Source organism: Ostrinia furnacalis, unplaced genomic scaffold, assembly GCF_004193835.3.
Source record: "Ostrinia furnacalis isolate ACB-3 unplaced genomic scaffold, ASM419383v2 OfSCF2997, whole genome shotgun sequence".
In the NCBI taxonomy this organism is placed as follows: Eukaryota; Metazoa; Arthropoda; class Insecta; order Lepidoptera; family Crambidae; genus Ostrinia; species Ostrinia furnacalis.
In genome coordinates, this window is record NW_021133236.1 from 308,337 (window position 1) to 330,592 (window position 22,256).

At 37.8% G+C, this 22,256-nt stretch overlaps 3 protein-coding genes across 4 annotated transcripts in view; all 3 read left to right on the plus strand.

The window, feature by feature from the left end:
* Nucleotides 1–6,756, plus strand: part of S6KL (ribosomal protein S6 kinase like) — a 77,640-nt gene extending 70,884 nt beyond the window's left edge. Inside the window, exons 6-8 of one of the 2 annotated variants that reach the window (XM_028310268.1) lie at nt 5,308–5,375; nt 5,760–5,958; nt 6,056–6,756. In XM_028310268.1, coding sequence (XP_028166069.1) covers nt 5,308–5,375; nt 5,760–5,958; nt 6,056–6,163 — 375 coding nt within the window. In that variant the 3' untranslated portion in view covers nt 6,164–6,756. The remainder of the gene's footprint in view (nt 1–5,307; nt 5,376–5,759; nt 5,959–6,055) is intronic. The other variant, XM_028310267.1, reaches the window with a different exon arrangement.
* A 263-nt stretch (nt 6,757–7,019) lies between these two features.
* LOC114356892 (cytochrome c oxidase subunit 6A1, mitochondrial) lies at nt 7,020–11,785 on the plus strand. The gene is made up of 3 exons (XM_028310273.1): nt 7,020–7,202; nt 7,526–7,674; nt 11,608–11,785. The coding sequence occupies exons 1-3, from the start codon at nt 7,112–7,114 to the stop codon at nt 11,686–11,688; spliced, it is 321 nt and encodes a 106-aa protein (XP_028166074.1). The 5' UTR covers nt 7,020–7,111; the 3' UTR covers nt 11,689–11,785.
* Nucleotides 11,786–12,010: 225 nt separating this feature from the next.
* Nucleotides 12,011–21,066, plus strand: LOC114356898 (sec1 family domain-containing protein 2). Its single transcript, XM_028310280.1, has 9 exons — nt 12,011–12,420; nt 12,789–13,040; nt 13,330–13,635; nt 14,507–14,679; nt 15,137–15,363; nt 16,077–16,246; nt 17,322–17,608; nt 18,168–18,329; nt 20,508–21,066. Exons 1-9 carry the CDS (start codon nt 12,244–12,246, stop codon nt 20,713–20,715), a joined length of 1,962 nt encoding a protein of 653 aa, XP_028166081.1. The 5' UTR covers nt 12,011–12,243; the 3' UTR covers nt 20,716–21,066.
* The last annotated feature ends 1,190 nt before the right edge of the window (nt 21,067–22,256 follow it).

Genomic DNA, 22,256 nt, shown 5'->3' on the forward strand with positions numbered 1-22,256 from the left:
AGATACTAATTAACTGTCATATAGCGGTTTTACCATAAAACATAATAAAGTCGATTAAAAAGCCTTAATCGATTGAAATAAACAGGCACACGTATTTATCAATGCAAATGTAGGAATTAAAAAGCTTAAATTTATAATTCTAGGAGAGTTTAATTTTCATTAAACTATTATTCATTTTAGAAAGCAATCTCAGTAGAACTTGTTCGTAGCAAACGTATCCGGCGGCGCCTGCGCAGCGTGCACTGTTTGACCCCTTGCCTTCATTATCATCTCATCCCACGACAAACGATTAAGTCTCCGTAAAATTCTACGCGACCTTTTAAATTCACGGATGAGCTCAAATTAAATAAAAAGCTTTAGTGCATAGTTTTTTGGCACATTTCCAACCTTGCGGCCATCATTACAATAGGCTATTCAATATACCTACCATCTTATATTACGAGCATAAAAACCATCAATTAAATTTAATAGGTCGTCTGCCGGAATCATTTTTAAAATAAACATTCAAAAGATTTTTATGAATAAATCCTGTGACTCTGACTTAAAGTTCAAATTCAAGTAAAGACAAGAGATAGAGTTATGCTATAGTATGCCTGCTATAATGCCTAGATATGCGTATTTTCAAAATTGCGAATTCGTGTCGAACAGAATGACTTAATGACTCTTTACAAAATCAAGGAAACCAAGCTGACCTTATGGAAATCAGCTTGTACTGGTATGTTAGGATCAGTATGAACAAATGACTACAAAAATATCCACACAAACTTATGAGTTCTAATACTCATTTGTTTATTTTTAGTTATCTTTTAAGTTATTGGCAAATGGCAATACAAAGGTTTTCTTCAAAGTAGGATAAGTACGCAATTTTTCATCGAATAGTATGCCTTTACAAGCCATTTATGAGCTTTTAATATACTCGTTGTAGAATCAAAACGTTTATTTTCACTGAGAAAAAAATTAAAAGCTTGAGACATTTAATTTACTTTCCTTTATCACTCGTTTTCACGCAGCGTTGACCCCAGCGATTACGATTGTCTATAATCGCAGCAATTAGTCTTAGCGCCTAAAACGGCAGACCCGATCTAACGGTGCTCAGATCAAACGGGACCAGTTTGTTGATCAGTCCACAACAGATTTGTCAACCGCCATCCGGAGTTAACGGGGCAACATATAGTAGCCGTTGGGTGACATAATTTTGTATGAAATGTTGTTTGTGGGACAAGAATGGGGGCATTAATATTGCTGAATGGTAGGTAATTGGTAGATGAAAATAGGTCCGTAGATTCAATGGCTAGTATACGTTCTTGTATGGATGAGACAGTGAAATTACTTTAATGTTATAGCTTTGATGTAGAGTCGCTATTACGCTTGTGGAATTTACCTTGTTTATCAATTTAAAATGTGCAGTGGTCGATTATTTTGTGGTGGGATGTTGGATGCATGGATGCATAGGTCAGTCGGAATGAGGGTTTTCGCGATTGAAAAATCCGCCAGGTGGCAATACGTAGACGCGAGGTCCAAATGCTGCATGATTGGTTATTTTTGACATGACATTGACAGATATGTCAAAATCCACCAATAATGCAGCATTTGGACCTCCCGTCTACGTATTGCCATCTGGCGGATTTTTCAATCGCGAAAACCCTCATTCGGATAAAACGAAATCTTATGTATGAAAGCTATGACATTTAGCAGAAGAAAACAAAAACATGAAAAAGAATTATTAATAAAAACATGTAGGTAATTCAAGATTTCTGTTTCCATTGTAGGTATATTAAACCCTGAAATTTTAAAGCGTATTTCCAAAATTTCCGATAAAATTAAGCACTGTCCTACATACATTTATAAGTCATAACAACAATAACAGTAGCGATCAAGGTTGTTTACAAATATGAAAAGGTGCCTTTTAATGTTGACCAAAGCTCTATAATAAGTATTGTTCGCAATACAGCATTCCTAAACAACTTCGGTATTACATTTTACTAAATGTCAATGCTGGCTTCACTCAGTGATCTATCTATAGAGACATTCTTATTTCTAATATGACCCTTTGAATCAAGTTTCAATAGCTCCTAACTAACTTAAAGGTGACATAGGCATTAGAGTTTCTATATTCATATAAAGTTTTAAAAAGTTCAAGTTCGTCGGAGTCAAGTGATGATAAGCATGATAGTAAAATAGATAGAATTAAACCCTAAACTAAATAGAATAAAATATCACGGTCCACTTTAGGCTGCTCTCACTTTCTTCGCTAAAGGGGTTGATAAAGCTTTTTTGGGAGCACTTAATAGGAAAAATTGATGAGGGCGCTAATTTGCTTCAAAAAAATCACTGTAAAATGTTAATGCTTATGCACATGAACATACCTACTTATTTACTTACCTAAGCCAATTATAGGACTCTACATTCATACATATTCAAACTTGCATTTGCTAGCCGAAGATAAAATAATAAAAAATCGAAATGAACCTCTATAAAATAAAACTACTTACTTATCTCAACAAGGTGACCTAGAACTGTATTGTAGAAAGTAAAAATAATTTGAGACATCTCTATCGCTTCTCGAACAACTGGAAATGCACTGGACAAAATATGTACCTGTGCAGTGTATTGGCAAAAATATTAGAACGGATAGACGCCCATTCTTATTCACAAATGCGGTCGAGTCGTGACCGGGCTTGTAACGTAAACATTGTGAATACTTTTACACCATAAGATTTGTATTAAAATATGGAAAAAAGACATGCAGTAAAGCTGCTTTATGCTTTTTGGCAATCATCTATCAAATTAAGTTTCTCATTATGTTGTAGCAAATTATAGCTTTTTTCATCATGTCTCTAAAAGCTCAAGAATAAGTAGTTACAAGAGCATGTCTTGTAAAAAGGCACATAGGCAATATAAAATCTTAAAAGATATGAATTTAATGGTTAATGACTATTAAACTTTTTTTTGTTTTAAAAACGTCTTCACATTTAAATTATACTTATTTTTAACTTAGGATAGTAATTTTGATATAGGTTCAACAACCTTATTATTAAAGAACCTACCTGGGATACTGAAAAACGCCTTCGTCACGATTTTAATTTCTAACCGTGTAAAGTGACCGCCTCGTGCTTGTATGTATTATTATGTATGTATTATTGATACAGATAAGAATTAAGTAGTGGCTAGTTTAAGCGCCGGCCGTAACGGTGCTTTGTTCCTAATTACGATCTGACAGACAGCGGGGTACTTATTACTTTTATTGGGTCGATTTGTTAATGTTTATACTCACAGAGACAGAAAATTAAACGTACACATTTCAATTACGATCAATCTTTTACCATAATTGGAAAAGAAATTGCTATCTTGGCAATGATGACTTGATTTTCAATTGAGGAGGCAGAATATTCCAGAGTAACTTGTTTGAGTTAAATACTTTCTTGAGGCTGGTAGATTGATTGCATCCTGGAATAGATAGCACCAAAGATGCTAGGCCTACATTAGCGACTAGTCCTTGGCAGATTATGACAAGCAGATTATCTATTTATCATTATGATCTAATTTAGCTTGATTATATTAAGTATTTTTACAAAAAATATAAATTACATATTGCGATACAAGATGAGTTAGAAAACTCAGTAATCTACCGTCATCAATCATGCTGTCTTCGTGGCCATGAAGGCTATTCCTAGCTTCTCAATTGTTACTTTTACCATTGATTAATTTCTTGTTTGTTTAAGACTTACTTTACGACGTTTTAGTGTAAAGTTGTGCTAATCCTAAATAGCTGTAGTGTTAGTTACTAACACTACCAAAACGACTTATAATTTAAATAAAAAAAAGCTCTAGAGTCAATTGAAACTGCAGCTTAGGTAGGCTTGAATTAGCTTTTGAGGCTCCTTAAGAGCAAAATATTTGCTGATTTGTAAGTAAGTACTATTTAAATACTCGTAGTCTATACCTACAAATAAATATTTTTTACTTTGACTTCGACTTTTGAGGTTCAAGTAGGTAAGCGCTTCATTTACAGGCCTAACTGCTCCTCTCGTAACCAAAACAAGCCGAAGCGATAACTTTTTAAACTGCAATAAAATTCTTTAATGTAATAGTTATACTAATTACCTTCCCAATGTTACTCGGAGCTCGTTATGCGCGGTTATCTGGATGGGTTCATCATTATGTCGTGCAGTAAATTCCAAGAGCGCAATTAAGGTGCGAGTCCCTATTTTTAGCTGGCGAACGAAGTTTGCTTTTTTCTTCACTCGGTTTGATAGGGTTGGCGGGTGGGAATCCTAATATACCCAAGGCTGCTTCTACTTCTTCTTGTCGTGTCTAAAACAAACCGGCACAGTGTCAGCCCAAAACTCCGCTACATGAGTGCTTGTACTGAAATAAGTAGGATATCAATAAATATTTTTACGAATCCAAAAGAAATTGGAGAAAATCGCCACTTACCTATGTGTAATGTCCTGAACCTTACATAAACTGACCTTCACGATCCCCTGCATAATTTAACACAGAATTCTTCTTATTAACAACAGCAGTTTCAAAACTATTGAGAGAAATATCTGAAACTGAAAGCTCAATAATTTATCTGAAAACTTTTTCAGAATTCTTTATACGACCATCCAATACTTCAGGAATATCCAGGATGCTACCAGAGTCTTATGCCCGTTTTCACCATCAATCCCTATTTTTTTAAATGACCCCTATGAAAACAAAATGCCTGTGATGTAACGTGTTACCATAGGGGTCACTTAAAAATAGGGATTGATGGTGAAAACTGGCATTAATCTATCAGTAAACTGTGTTAACTTTGTAGAGTCACCCCTAAAGGGTCTGCGCTTGTTGCACCTCAGGGTGCTCACACACACCCACGCAACACTCCCGTCATATATTAGCGCCTGATTATTATTAGCTTGTCTGTGCGCCGATATTACGCCGTTGGCCTATGCTAATCTTTTTGTATTGATGACCATAGATTGGCTGTGCTTGCAATGTAGGGTTTGGACCGAGTTTTATCATTAGTCTAGGAATAACTTGGCGGTTTTTGTACTTTTTATGTCTATGCAGAGTTATTTGCTATATCTAGAGGTGCTTGCTACTTACTATGATTATATTCCTATAACCGCTCACTTAAGTGGCTACACAAGAGATGATTTGAGTTAACTTAGGTAGGTACCTATTGAAATCGATGAAAATGAAATTAAATGTCTACTTACATAAAATACTTTATGTACTTAGCTTTCATTTGACGTACTTTACCTAGGTAGATTTATTCAATTTGCTCTACATCTGAAATAATTTGCTGCTCCTTTGTTACAGTACCCGGTGCCTGCGGTGATTCCAAGAGCAACGGCCGATTCTGGCGAAGCTGGTGAAGCTTCTGCAAGGTGTGTAAAAATAATAATTATTCGTACAAAAAACTATTACGCAAGTATATTATGAGAAATAGTATCACAGCGGCTTTATTAATCTAAGATCACATCCATGATCACATTCAATAATCAATAGTCAACAGAATCATCAAGCTATAATGAAATAAGTACTTATGATTAATATATTATCGAAGTACCAAGTACCTACTTACTTCACTCGAGATTATCACCAAAATAGAAAATTCAGTGATTAATATCATGGAGGGACTCTAAAATTCTTCTTCTTATTATTTTGTTGGCCAGGTCTAGGATGTCTCTTTTTTCTAAATTTTCCCGCCTTGTCATTAACTTTTTTTAAGTAGGCAAAGGCATTCATGTTAATTTTTGTTTTTCTTCTAGGCATAATGAAGCTTGTGAAAACTCCAGCCAGAAACCTGGCACACTGCCAAAAAGTGCCGAGGATCTACCAAATCCAGCGAGGGGTCTGTTGATGCGGCTCCTAGAGCGTGACCCGAGAGTTCGCATGAGGAATTTAAGGCAGCTCCAGCAATCAGCCTTTTACATGGGCTTTAACTTTGAGCACGTTAAAGCTAAAAAGGCGAGTATCGGAGTTTCTTCAATGGTTTTATTCGCAAACTGCTCAAATTAAACTGACCAAACTATTAAAATAATTGTTGCTTGTTTTTTATTTTCAGGTTAATCCAAAGTCTTTGCTTGATATCTACTATCCTGAGGGACCTCAAGTTGCGTCAACGAATCAAGATAAAATCAATGACAGTGTGTTAGCTTCGTTCGATCAATAATAATCTTAAACATCGTGAATAAGAAAGTTTTAAAAAAGATGTAGGAGACCGAGTGTAATTAAAATACGTATAACAAATAGGTACCTACTTTTGATTAGAGCGCTTCAAAAATAATGCTTTCAATATTCTCATAAATACTCCAACATTATTGTTTTGGTGCTCTTATATGTAATATTTATATGGAGGCCTAAGATTATATTAAAGTTACCTTTATTTATAGATTATTAACCAGTGCCATTACCGAAAATTCGTATTTAAACTTTGACATTCCTCTATAGTAGAGTTACTTACCTATTAGATCGTCGCCAAAATAAAAGAAGAAGAAGTACCTATTCGGTAAATAATGTAGTCTAATCTAAATAAAAATTAGAAAATCCTCTTTTTTCTTCAGTAGAAGATTATAATAGGTTGCTCCTATCCTAAAACGATATTTTACGCAGATTCCTTAGCTTTAAATATTGAATCTCAGACAAAAACACAGAATATGGAATAGGTTGACCAAAACTTAGGCAGTGTGAGTTTAAAACTTTAATAGTTCAGTATTTTTCCTAAAAAGTTAAAGGTTCCTTAATACTTTCTTTAATAACAAAGCATTCGGTAAAATCGTAGTAAAATCCCTAACAAGAGCACAATTCAATTTTTCCCCTCTCGGTAAATTTGCCTGTAGATAACATTCGGGCGCTTTGACGAAAATTATTACTGATGAATTTCAAGTAAGGCCGCGTTTCACCCATAAAGTTAATATTCCTCCTGTTGTTCCTCCAAATCTTTGTCTTAAATCTTGATGGTATAAAAAGCATTGTACCCAGAGCCGTAAAACTTCATATTAAAAAAAATCTCGTTTTGTCGAATTGACACTGACATTTTTGACAGTTTTGACAGCAAAGTATTTTTGAGTTTGACGGGCGATTGGTTTTTGTCTAAAATAAATTGTTGAAATCTGTGAAAATGGCTTCGATTATGCAGCGAGCTGCAATTACTTACCTGAGGACCAACGCGCGTTCCTCTACGCATGCTGCTACTGCTGGTGGACATGGAGGTAGTATTCATATTCCCATTGAAAATTCATAAAATTATGTAACCACATAACCTATTTCTTGTATCTTATCAAAGGCCCTTTTAACGTGTTTCCATCAACGAAAGTCTGATAATGTCTTGCCCATCTCTATAAATCAGAATCCAATAATAAAGTGTACCTATTCTTTTTCTATCATTTCTGTCAGATCACATGTTACTTGACTGTCAATGGAAAAATCAATACTTGTCTCCATGTCAGTGAAACTGATGCACTAGTTATCCTTGCATAAAAGTAGATCCTATAAAGCTATCAGTGTTTCAATAGCTGTATTATATTACATTCAGGTGGCTGGAAGTTGTGGAAGAAGCTGTCTTTCTTCGTTGCATTCCCCGCTGTCGGTCTTGGCATGCTGAACGCCTACCTGGCCCACCAGGAGGAGCACCACGAGCGTCCGCCCTTCATCCCCTACGAGTACATGCGTGTCCGCACAAAGGTGAGATTGATAAGACATCTTTTGTTATAGTAGGGAATTTAGTGCAATGATTTGTATGGAGACCCCTCCACTTTGGTATAGAAGGCTCATTTTTGCAACAGTGGTTCTTTGGGTGCTCCTGAGTGGATTTCCGTCGGTAGACATCGGGAGCCCCCCCTGTGGTAGCAGGGGGAGGGGGGGCAAGTTTCCTTCTGCCGCGCTTCACTTTAAGGCTCATATCTTCAAAACTATGGGTATTAGGGCAAGTGTGGTATCATTTTCGGATAATTAAAGGATGGCGCATTCATTTCTGGAACAAACTGTTTGCCTTTTCATACAAAAAAATAGAAATATTAAGTAAAATTCACAAAAACCAAAAATATTTTTTTTAAATAAACGTCGTTTACTTTTAAACCACTGAAGATAATCTAATAAAAAAAATATGTCCTAAAAGCTACATTTATCAGGATTATAAATATATACCATTTTATGGTACTTTTTTCGCAACAAGTAGGCGAAAAAAAATTTTTCTTCAGGACACAGCGGGCGAATTTTACTGCGCATCGGAAAAAAATATTTATTTTATCCATGAATTCATGCTATTTGGTTCATAAGGAAGCAAGGATTATTATTTTAGAATTTATTTAGAGTTGCTGGCACATCAAGAAATCATGATTTGTATTTTTTCTTAAATTAATTTTGAACTCTATGTATGAGACATAAGGTTGAAAATAGCTTAAATACATTTTAATCTTGAAAATATCTTAAGACTACATAAAGAACTTGAATTTTTCTAAACGTCTAATGATTATTATTATTTTAATAAACACTTTTATTTCTACATACTATTGTACCAGTGATTTAACGGAAAGGTAAGTGTGAGGAAAGTGAGGATTGACAAATAATAGTAAGTACGGGAGATATTTTTAGCACAAAAAGGCTACGGCTGTGACCATTTTAGTTGTTTTTTTAGACAGCACCAGCTTCTGCACTACTTCATGCACTTACATCTCACCATTTCAGCTACGGGCAAATCGGTCCATATAGGTCCCATGTTGCTATCGACTCTGGTCCACCCCCAACCAGTCGGGTAAAGGGAAGACTGAGTCGGTTGCTTGCAACTGATCCTATACGCGAATCCATTGATATACGAGTACTGCTAGTAGCCAATTCTGATACAAAGCTGTCTGGGTTATCTTATGTAGGGCCGTACCTTAGCGTAGTCCACAGCGACCCATTAGGATCTTTATGCTCCCTTTTTTATTTCCATCATCCAAAAAAATCCGATCCTGAGTGAAAGCCACCTAATAGTCTTCTGATGCCGGATAAGCTGACCCAAGCAGACCCATCCTTACAGTATTAAGTGTTTCATGGACCCCACATGTATTCCACATGCTCGAGAGCTGTCTTCTGTTGCTTGGCCAATTTTGTGGGACATGTGGTTCGTTCCATAATGCTCAGTTTGCGTATCCGTAATTATTTGGGCTTACCTTTTATTTCCGCTTAATGAGTTTTCTCCATGACCCTGTATTTCCCTTTAGGAATGATATGGAGAGGCTTATATCCTTGGAGCTTTCCCATTCAGCCATGTGATTTTGGGTGATATGGCCGTATTATAGCCATGAGGTGTGCTTTTAGATAAAGGTTCTGACCCAATAGGTATCCATCTCTGACCCTTGTCTCGCTAGACTGTCGGCTCTCTCATTGCATTCGATTCGATCCCTGTATGTCCAGGTATCCCACATCAGGGACACTTTATTATGCCTTCCGAGTTTGTTCATCTTTAAGATTGCATCTAGAATAATTCTAGACTCAACCTTCACTGAGGCGATGGCTTTGTTTGAGTGCTGCCTGACTGTGGCTCAGGATGTAAATATTGCGTTTATAATTATAGCGTAGAATTCAGCTTGAAACACTGTAGCAAACCTCCTTAAGCGTTCACCGTGTTCGAAATGTTAACAGTAGACGCCCGCTAGCCGATACCGTTCCCAAGGCAATCTTGGAGCTGTCAGTAAACTAAATTAGGCTGTTCTGGTGGGATTTTGTTCCTCTTTTTAGTCATCCATTGTTCAAGATCTATCCACTGTTTTTTCCCCACTTATCTTATTAATCCACTGGTTTTGTTTTAAATTATGTACCTACTACTATTACTACATGCTTGACTATGAACGAGTGTTGTAAGTGCCCACCAACCTAGGAAGTTTTGTATCAGAATTGGCTACGGGAAGTATGATATACTTCAGGGCAGTTATTTAAAATTTAGTATATCAAGGGGTAAAAGGGGCAAGCAACCGACTCAGTCTTCCCTTTACCCGACTGGTTGGGGGTGGAAAAGAGTCGATAGCAACATGGGGCCTATATGGACCGATTTGCCCGTAGCTGCTGAAGCTTGCCTGGAAATGGTAAGATGTAAATGCATGAAGTACTTAGTGCAGAAGCTGGTGCTGTCTAAAAAAACAACTAAAATGGTCACAGCCGTAGCCTTTTTGTGCTAAAAATATCTCCCGTACTTACTATTATTTGTCAATACTCACTTTCCTCACACTTACCTTTCCGTTAAATCACTGGTACAATCATCATCAACAGCCCTTTACAGTCCACTGCTGGACTATGAGCCTCCTCCACTATAGTGGAAGGTTTTGCCATAATCTCCACGCTAGGCAGGCGGGTTGGAGATCGCAGTTTAAAAGATTGATGTTTTTCAGAGAGCGCTGCTGCCCATTCTCTGTTTGATGTGTAGTCCCTAAGTCGCCTCTTACGACACCCGCGGGAAGAGTAGGGGTGGTACAATAGTATGTAGAAATAAGTGTTAATTAAAATAATAATAATCATTAGACGTTTAGAAAAATTCAAGTTCTTTATGTAGTCTTAAGATATTTTCAATATTAAAATGTATTTAAGCTATTTTCAACCTTATGTCTCATACATAGTGTTCAAAATTAATTTAAGAAAAAATACAAATCATGATTTCTTGATGTGCCAGCAACTCTAAATAAATTCTAAAATAATAATCCTTGCTTCCTTATGAACCAAATAGCATGAAGTCATGGATAAAATAAATATTTTTTTCCGATGCGCAGTAAAATTCGCCCGCTGTGTCCTGAAGAAAAAATTTTTTTCGCCTACTTGTTGCGAAAAAAGTACCATAAAATGGTATATATTTATAATCCTGATAAATGTAGCTTTTAGGACATATTTTTTTTTATTAGATTATCTCCAGTGGTTTAAAAGTAAACGAGGTTTATTTAAAAAAATATTTTTGGTTTTTGTGAATTTTACTTAATATTTCTATTTTTTTGTATGAAAAGGCAAACAGTTTGTTCCAGAAATGAATGCGCCATCCTTTAATTATCCGAAAATGATACCACACTTGCCCTAATACCCATAGTTTTGAAGATATGAGCCTTAAAGTGAAGCGCGGCAGAAGGAAACTTGCCCCCCCTCCCCCTGCTACCACAGGGGGGGCTCCCGATGTCTACCGACGGAAATCCACTCAGGAGCACTCAAAGAACCACTGTTGCAAAAATGAGCCTTCTATACCAAAGTGGAGGGGTTCTTGCACTAAATTCCCTACTATTACACCTAAAATGATTTTGGATCACAATTTTACCATAAACAGGAAATATAGTCTCTTTAGGTACCTATATCACAGGAAAATTAACACAATGGAAAGTAATAAAGCATTAGAATTCCAATTAAATAGTTACAATGAAGCCTTTGTTTGTTGTTGTTTATAAGTGTATATTTTAGGATAGCGCAATGCCTATAAATTCATTAATGGAGTGAGTTTCCACTCACTTAAGTATCAACTTTTTCTACTTCTGATAGGTTTAAATATTTCATTAAAAGTAAAATTAGGTACCTGCATTATTAGATCAAATAATCTCCAAAGTCAGGTAGGTAGGTAACTATTTAAAATAAGTAGCAACTAATCAAAATATTTTTCTATTTCAGCGTTTCCCATGGGGTGATGGCCAGAAGTCTCTCTTCCACAACCCCCATGTCAATGCTCTGCCCACGGGCTATGAAGACTAAAAATGTAACATCAGCTTTTTTATTTTTAGTTTCACTCTCTTAGCATACAAAATTGTGTATTGTGATAATAAGTCATTAAATAAATTATAAAAGTATTCTTTTAGTATTTTATTTTGAAATAATACATGGCTATGGTGGAGTGAGTGGACTATTTCATTACCTAGGTCCTAGGCTAGGTACCCAAAGTAGGTAAACTTTATCAACAAATAATTATGGAGAATCAGAAGAGAAGACCCTGAAGAATGTTCTAGTGTTTAATAAGTCTTAAACATTTTTACAAGTTCGATTGAAATAAATAATCCATAGAACAGAAATAATCGATATCGATAAATAAAATCTAGGTGGACGTCGCATCGGCCAAATAGACGATGAATCTTGCTACCCAACCAAACGTTAAAATAATAGCTGTCAAATTATAAATTTTTCTGACACATTTTGACGACGTAAAAATATTCGCAAATGTAATTTCTTCATATTAATTCCACCATTATCTCTTAATTAGTCCCCAAAACCAATAAAAATAATGTAAATTAGGTTAGAGTTTCACTCAAGAAAATGTCGGTGTCAGTGAAAGAGTTTAGTAAGGCCTGGTGGTCGGAAGTATACAACAGGATTATCGGTGCTGCAGTGTATTTGGACGCTGCGAGTGCTGAGTGCCTGCACTGGGATGGAGGGCTTTTCAACTTGCTTGATGGAGGCGCGGTTGCGGTTAAAAGCCTGTCCCCATTTGAGGTATGATTTTGAACAGCTGTTAGAAGTCAGAAGATCATATTAAAATCACTTGTAGGACTTATTCTTTTGATATAATCTTTATTTATTCAAATTACATTGGCCTAACCTTATCAGAGTACCTACAAATAACATTATATTTATTTTTAAACTCGTATTGTTCATTACTGTAAATACTTTCAAACAATTATCACTGTATTTCATGAACCCTATTATAACTGTTGAAATGCTGACAACACCATATTTGCTTAACTTTATTCATTGTCTATTTTTTATTTCCAAGAAGTTTAATTTGAAAATTATGCTACTGTTTTCAAATCAAGTCAGATTTCAGGTTCTTATTACAGTAAACATTATTGTTCCATTTCCAGTTTTCAACCAAAGAACACAAGAAGGCTGTATTCATAACACAAACTACATCATTACAGCTACGTACAATATGTGATATAATACGTAACAGCGACTTCAGTCACTGCATATTGATATCATGTGTTAGCTTAGAGGTTGTGTATTTGGAATTAAACGAGGGGAAGGATGTGAGCGATGTGATAGCCGCTGGGAAGGTTCAGGCGGAATGTACGAAACAGTTGGAGAAGATGTTGCAGGAATGGATTGGAAAAGCTGTAAGTATTGCTAGAACTGCTGAAGGTCTTATTTATCAGTCAGATTAAATTTAAACTACACAGAATAAAACTATCCATTCATATGGATGGAATGCATGGAACAAACTGCATGCAATAGTTTCTGGTGATTGCTCAATTGTTGGTGAATATTTTAGGTTTGTCAACCCTTGCTTATCAAAAGACCATAAGTTTTAAAACTGTTACATTCAGATAGAATTTAATAATTCAAAAACAGGTGGTGTATCATATTTTTTTGCTTTTTTCTGATGAGAAACTTATTTCATTTCAGCAATGTGCAGTAGAAGTCGTTCACATACCAATCAGCACAATATGCCCCACCAGCGTTGTGTTTCTCACACCACCTCATCATAAAGTGTACCCAACGTACAGCGGGAAACTCATCCCGGACTCAGCCTCGATAGACTTGTACGGCCTCACCAGCGAAGAGAGGTCCCAAGTGAGGAGGCTGGCTAGCTGCCTTAACAGTATGATGGATTCCATGAGCTTGAAAGAGGATATATTTTATATGGGCACATACAGTTCTTTGGTGGCTGGAGTCTTGGAGAACTCGCCTGTTTGCATAGCTAGACGAAAGGTAGTTATTGTCGTATTGTAACTGTACAAACATTGGGCTTTTCAGATTCTCATTTCATACAAATGTAAAATAACCCTGCTACATGCATTGCTATAAGAGTATACCTTTATTGCAATATGGATTATTTATGATTCAACCACACCAACGCGTGCAGATCGCCATCGCCGGCGCGATCATAGGCAAATGTCAGGTCGCGCGACCCATGACAGTCCGTGTGGTTGAAGCTTTAATTGCCCCTTCATGGTTGTTGTTCCAATTTGTTTTTTATAAACTTTTTATAAATTTTAAATAAACTTTTCGCGTTCACGCTTTTCGCCCAGCCGAAAATGTTCGTTGATTTTAGACGACAAATGTATGAGTTTATCGTTTCAAATCGATAAAATGCCTCGATAAAATGATATTGGCGTACATCATAGGCTAGCTGGATAGCGTAATAGCGAAACCTTTATAACATTACTAGCTTTCCGCCCGCGGCTTCGCCCGCGTGGAATTTTGTCTGTCACAGAAAAACTTTATCGCGCGCGTCCCTGTTTCAAAAACCGGGATAAAAACTATCCTATGTTCTTTCCCGGGACTCAAACTATCTCTATGCCAAATTTCATCGAAATCGGTTGCGAGGTTTAAGCGGGAAAGCGTAACAGACAGACAGACAGACAGACAGACAGACAGACAGACAGACAGACAGACAGACAGACAGACAGACAGAGTTACTTTCGCATTTATAATATTAGTTGGGATCCTCCTTATTAATAAAAGTTACACCCTAGTTGAACTCTGGCTTAAATTGTCATTTAGTATGGAAATGTAATTTTTATCCAACTTTTTATTAATAAGGGGGTATAAATGTAATGTATCTCTATCATTATTACAGTACTGTACCAACCCAACATCTTTAGTCATAGTAGACCGCACACTAGACCTGTGTGGGGTGACCAGCCATTCCATGGAGTCTGTTCTGGATAAGGTGATGGCAGTACTGCCGAGGTTCCCTGGACATTCCAATGAGGTAGCCATCGACATGTCGCCGCTTTGCGAGGCTAATGTGTAAGTAAAAGATTTTTAACTTTCGTGTTCCATTTCAACTCGTTTTGAGACCCGTGTTTCTCTATTTTAGTTAATGTTTAAGTATATTTTACAAGTTTGTATAACTATATGCTGTAGGATAGTAGACCCCTATAATCCTATTATATTTACAGGTGTTATGTTCGCCTTATATGTATTATGCTTGGCTAGGCTCTTTTAATTAGTGCATCATAAATACTTTTTTGAATTGCTGACGTTCTACAGTTGACTTTGCATATCGCCACATCTGACTATACAATTTTATTGCAAAACTACACATACTATAAGTACATAAGGTGCTACGGTATTTACATCGATGTCCTGTGGTCTATACAGTTTAATTTTAACTTTTTTAGCATCTTCTATCTCAATAATTGGGAGCATGTCAAACAAACTTAATTCCTTAGCCCTTCATCATAAAGACCTTTTTCCCTTGCAGCATAAGCCACCCAGATGACGTCCAACTCAGCCCTGGTTGTTTGTACCACGCTAACGACGACTCCTGTATCCAAACCTTCGACCACATGATCAACAAATCCCAGAAGGAGGTCATGTTCGACCTGTACAATAAACTGTCCAAGATTGATGTTCAGAAGTCGCCAAGTCCCAAGACTTTGCTGAAAGTCACGCCGCAAAGCGTGGAAAAAATCGTCACTGCGTCAAAAGGTATGGTCGAACTAAGAAATTGTTTAAAATAGTAGAAGGAAGTTCAGTTTTTTGGTCAATAACATAACCACCATCACTTTGTTATTTTATAGTTAATACTCACTCATTCATCTATTGAACTACCCACAGTATTACGTATACATTTTAGACTGATGTGAGTACAGTGAGTATGTCATATGTATGAAAATATCAGGGTGTTCCGATTTTTGTACCATACCATATTGTTCCATCCACGACCTCTGCCATAATAGTGGAATGCTCAACAACTGCTCTAAAACGTCTCCAACCATTTATCCTCATTAGGGACCATAGGTGGAATTGTGTAAAGCAATCGTTATATTTGTACAGTTCATAACGTACGATTATTCTGTGAAACGCTTTGTTTAACTGACTTTATCGTACGTTATGAACTGTCAAATAATTACGATTGCTTTACACAATTCCACCTCGTGTAATATCTACACTCAGGTGATGGCAAAGTTGAGATCGGATATTGCCATATGAGAAAAAAAAGTCTATAATCATCAAATACATTTTGCAAAACATTATATCCAAAATAACCCGACGATCTGGTAAAGGTCGCGGGAAGAGCCTGGATGCGGGCAGCGCAGGACCGTTCATTGTGGAAAACCTTGGGGGAGGCCTTTGTCCAGCAGTGGACGTCATTTGGCTGAAACGAACGAACCTTCGTAAAACGTCATCTCCTGTCACAGGTAACTATGACATCATCAGCAAACACCTCGGCGTTCTACAGCAGGCACTAGCCGTGGTGCAGACTCTGAAGTCTCCAAAGCGCGCGCAAATCGAGCTGGTCAGCAGTCTGGAGCGTCAGGTCTCGCAGAACTTGGCCGCTAGTAGAGACTCTACCAGTGTTCTGCACCAGGTAAGAATTACCCTTTTTCTTTTAAGGGTGCGTCCACATTGGACGCACAGGCTCGCGCGGCACGCTGGTCATCCTGCTCACCCTGCTTTTGAGTGAGCAGGATGTCGAGTTTGCCGCGCGAGCCCGTTCGCCCAGTGTGGACGCACCATAAGAAGAAATTCTTTTACATGTGCTGAACACAAGAATTTAAATACTTAGGTTAGGGCTTCCGCTAAAACTGAGGGTGCATAGAGCGTCCACTCCCACCGCGCATGTTGAAATACGTCACACGCATGCGCTGCTCATACTGTTTTTCAATACAGACAAGGGTGATGGCGCCCGCGATAGACTTAGTATAGACCCACTTGTTCACTATCATGTTAGTGTTGTAGTACGAGAGCCCACGACCAAAACCATGTCTCATAGCAATACGGCAAAAACCCTATAAAATCGTTAGATTGTATGATTCTGAACCCGACTAGGTGTGTAGTAACGGTCGAAAGTGTAGCAACTGCGTTTCTGCTGTTTCAAAAAAAAAAAGACAGTCGGTATTATAGCAATACGTCTGATAGTGAAAATGTACATAGATTTTATAATTGTATTACGAAAAAGTTTGTTTTCAGACATTTTGCGCGTAGCATATAGCCTGAGCGAATTTTTGAAAATGTCAACAAATTTAGCCGACCTGTATACCTTTACGGGTTTGCACTACACCACTAACGTCTGAAAAATATGTTTCCGGTATCTCAGAACTATCATTCAACTACAGTCTGCAAATCAGACATATTGCTATGATGCAGTTCGGTAAAATTCTTTGACAATTCGGTCAGATCAAACGCTACGCGGAAAATGTCTGATATTGTTTTTTTCGAGTTCAGGATAATCGTATCTATCGATTTGATGCGGTTTTGGCCGTATTGCTATGAGACAAAAATTTTGGTCGTGGGCTCTCGTACTATTGGTAGAGTATGGTCAAAACTATCTCAGTTTACGCCTATAATATGTCACATCTGGAAATCATTCATTGAGTTTCGGATCTCCAAGATAAAAAAGTCTTTAAAGTATCTAACAAGAGATTCTCTTTTCGTAATTCCAGATCACCCACTTAATAAAGTCACGAAAAGACCGCAACCTCTCCCTAGAAAGTCTACTAGCCCTGCTCGTCCATATTTACTCTCTTACCGGGACCGAAGTCTCATTCTCCAAGCAACACGAAGACAGCCTCACCGAGACGTTGAGTGTTGCCATATTTGAAGACCACAAGGCACTGGCGCTCAACGACGACTCAGGGCACATAGTCACTCCTGAGCAGTGCGATGAGATGAGCAAGTCTGTGATGAGCAGGCTGAAGGATATAGCTCAGATGAGGAAGATTTTGAATAAGTAAGTGCATTATTATTTTCATTTGTTTATTCATTTTTAAACAATCAATAGGAAAAACAAGGATATGACAATTTAGTTTCCCTGCGTAACCGAATTGTAGTCGTTGAGGCGTTGTAAGGACGTCAAGGACGAAGCACACTTATCACCCTGGAAATTGATCGTACCGTATCAACTCGAGGCGTTCTTTATAAAAAACCCCGTCGTACCTACTGCACTGCAACGCACACTTATCCGCATCGTAATGTAAACGCCTCGCCTCCTGGTTGATAAGTGTGTTATGACTTGTAATCGTCAAAATTTGGTGTAAACAGGCCTCGGTGGACCAACGATCTAGTGAAGGTCGCGGGAAGCGCATGGATGCTGGCAGCGTAGGTAGGGTTGGTCATTGTAGAAATCCTTGAGAGAGGCCTTTTTTCTTCTTAGTTTAAATTTTTTGCATGAATATGTGCAATCATGATGTACGTAAACAGTCAAGATACGTACTTTAAGCTGTTAAACGTTGTCACCCAATAGATTGGCGCAAGTATGGTCTCTCACTGGCAATGTTTACTATTTCCAGATACCAATCGGTGCTGAAACCTTGTGAAAATGGCGTGGGTCACGAGTACAAGGGTCTCCTGCAGCAGTTGGTGGACGACCTGGTGGATACAGAGCGTCCCGAGACGCCCGACCTTCGCCACAGGAATGAGGGCATCAAGGACCTCTTGCGGAGTGGACTCAAGTGAGTGGCTTAATTGTATTTTCATAAATGGTGTCGGTCACGAGTACAGGGGTTTCCTAAGCAGCTGGTGGACGACCTGGTGGATACAGAACGCCCGGAGACGAACTACCTTCGCCACAGGAATGAGGGCATCAAGGACCTCTTGCGGAGTGGACTCAAGTGAGTTGGTTAATTGTATTTTCCTAAATGGTGTGGGTCACGAGTACAAGGGTCTCCTGCAGCAGCTGGTGGACGACCTGGTGGATACAGAACGCCCGGAAACGCCAGACTTTCGTCACAGAAATGAGAGCATCAAGGACCTCTTGCAGAGTGGACTCAAGTGAGTTGGTTAATTTTGTTTTTATTCCACTAGTGTGGAAGTTGAAAGGGTTATTGCTGCAGGCCAGCTATTATTTAGAGTCGCATATTCGAAGCAGTCTGCTGAAAACATTAGCACATTAGATACTTTCTGTTTAATACGTTAGCATTTCCAACAAGAGAAACAGAAGTACCTACATAGTTTTTTCGTTAAAATATTTTAATACGTTTTTCTTTACACAACATTCAACAAGGCCTTTTGCCTTTTCTTTAGGCCAATAGGCTACACTTTCTGGATCCCGCGAATTCCGAGATCCCGTGCGATTGATCCCGCAAATACATAAATAAAACATGCGGGATTGGATGTCCCCTTTGCAAAGTCCTAAACTTATTGCCCAAACGTTAAAAAATGTTTCTGGAACTTGCAGCGCTATCTATCGGAATTCATTTGTAAATCTAAATAAATAAACAAAATATTGAGTAACTATAAGTCATCTATCTTTACGAGGGCTGCACTAAAAGTATCGGGAATGGAATATTTCCACTGTTCCAGTCATATTAAAATCTATTTAATTGCAAACTCCAGGGTTTTAAAAATCGTATACCATTTATTTATTTAAAAAAAGATTCTCGGTCGTATCACAAGGTCTTGTCAAACTTGTTTAGTCGTTGAGAAAATGGAATTGACTCGAGAAAATTCAAGAGCGATGATTTATTATGACTTTTGAAGTGGTTTAACACAAAAACAGTGTGTTGACCGGATGATTTCTGCATTTGGTAATGAAGCCCCATCCAAAACCACAATTTATCGCTGGTTTCCTGAATTTCAACGTGGACGTGTCAAGCTCAGTGATGATCCCCGTCAAGGTCGTCCAAAAACTGCAGTCACCTAAGAAAACGTTGATGCTGTGCGTAAGCTGATTGAAGAAGATCGACATGTGATATACCGCGAAATTCAGGCAACTTTAGACATTGGCATGAGTCAAATACAAATAATCTTGCATGAACAATTAGGTGTAAAAAAGTTGTTTTCCCGATGGATACCGCATTCGCTCTGTGAAGAGCAAAAAGCGGCTCGCGTTACTTGGTGCGTCAGAACTCTCGGGAGATTACATGCAGGATCCTCAAATGCTGTATACAACATCGTATCAGGTGACGAATCATGGATATACGCGTACGAACCCGAAACAAAAAACCAGTCACGAGTTTGGGTGTTCGAAAATGAATTAAAGCCAACAAAAATTGTTCGTTCACGGAGTGTTGCAAAAAAAATGGTGGCCACGTTTGTCTCCAAAACCGGCCATGTTGCGACTATTCCTCTTGGGGGACAAAGAACGGTTAATGCAGATTAGTATGCTAGCATTTGTTTGCCACAGGTCGTTTCTGAACTCCGTAAAGAGAACTGCAACCGCCGCATCATCCTCCATCACGACAATGCGAGTTCTCACACCGCGCACTGAACAAAAGAGTTTTTAGAGCAAGAAAACATAGAATTATTAGTCCATCCGCCGTACAGCCCCGACCTAAGCCCTAATGATTTCTATACTTTCCCTAAAATAAAGAATAAATTGCGTGGTCAGAGATTTTCATCACCTGAAGAAGCTGTGGAAGCCTACAAAACGGCCATTTTGGAGACCCAAACTTCCGAATGCAATGGTTGCTTCAATGATTGGTTTCGTGTATGGAAAAATGAGTCAAATTTCGCGGAGAATACTTTAAAAAGCAATAAATACATTTTTAAATAGCAATGTTGTTTCACTTTCTTGATTCCCGAAATTTTCAGTGCCGCCCTCGTATGGCACGCACACGCACTCTTATAGATCTTTAACATCGTTGTACAGAAAACTTCTTTAACTGACGAATTCTATTAATAATTTCCAGCATCCTAACGAGTAAAAAAGCTCGGAGCACGAAACATCCGTTCGACAATCCGACCGTCATAATATTCGTGATCGGAGGCATCACATCTGAGGAATGCAAGCGGTTACACCGCAGTGTGATCACCAGTGGAGTGGACAATACTGTCCTGATCGGTTCCACTAAGCTGGTCACCCCAGTGGAAGCTATGCGGAACGCTTTGGCGTTATAGCGACTCAGGAATGCAGCGTAAACTGCTGGTATACTGCTGATACTGAAGCGAGGCACAACTGAGAAAGGAATGGACAATACTGTCCAGTAGCTTTATTCACGTAACAAAATTTCAACGACCACAAATCGCTGAGTTGAGTAATCGTTCTATCGAAATGACCCTTGTGAATACGGATTTAGAACTGTTTTTCAATAGGACGACTTCTAAACGTCAACGACATTTTGACTGTTTCAAAATACGTGAATTAGGCCACTGATCTGTTTGACTAACTTGCTCACCCCTGTGGAAGCCAGGCCGGCCCATGTAGGATGCTTTGGCGTTATAACGACATAGGAGTGCATAAAAACTACAGCCCCCCTAGACAAAACGCACTTTTTGATCGAATCGAAAATCGAATCCGTCAAAACTCCATACAAAAAAGGGGCTTTTCGACCACTTTTCGACTGGTTTGCGATTATAATTTGCACTTTGTCTAGACCCGCTGGTACTGTGAAAGTGTGAATCGACAAAATATTTGACAATTGTAGTGTCAAAGCTGTCACAGCTTAGTGTAAGTTTTCTACCGCAGCGTAGTTATACTCGTAATGTAGTGGATAGTTGTCCTGATCGGGTACCTATGATCATGATCACATATACAGGGTGTTTCTTTGCTAAATCCTAAAAAAAGAGTCAAAACTACTACTTTTTCTACGAAACCAACATCAATTTTTTCAAGATATTATATGGAGCAGCTGATAATTTGTATTAAACGTTTTTTTCCTGTTAACGGAACCAAGTCTCTTAGGGAAATTAGTTGCAGTGTAGTAAAAGAATCAATCCTTTTCGTTAGACCACCTGACACAGAAACACCCTGTATTGTTAGTTTATTGTTTGGTGACTGTAATGTCTCGGTCGTGTTTTACCGTAGTGTTTGTAACAGTACAGTCATACCAAATTGATCATATTAGTAGAAAGTGGAATGACGCAAAAGACAAAATTGTCTGTATACTCGTAATAATAATAACAGGGCCTCTAGTTAATGTAAAACAGTACGTCGAATATTTTCAAAGTGTTCAGTTTACACCTTAAAACCTAATTTAGGGAGTTAGCGAAACAATGAAGAAATTAATATCATGTCGGACAATATTGATAGCTCGCTAGCCGAATAATATAAGTGTAATAATTGTAACTTTAAACGTGATAAATACTTTATATCGTATTTAATTGCTTTTATATAATAGTCTGACTTAAAAATTATGTATAGTTACCGAATTCTTGCAAAGTATATTGTTGCTTCTAAAATTACATTGATTAATTTTTTGTTGGAGCAGAGCTCAATATTAGCGCGCAGCGTTTACCATTATATTATTAAGGTATATTATTTTTGTTATTATTTATTTATACATAAAGTGTAAAGTGAATGGTTTGCATTATTTGTATGGGTGTTTGTAATTAAGTGCAATGCAATTACAATGCAGATTCTCAATAAACTTTTTCATCGTAGAAAAACTTGTTTTTTAGTCCTATAATTAAGTTCATTTTTTCCGGAATTACTCCTAAAC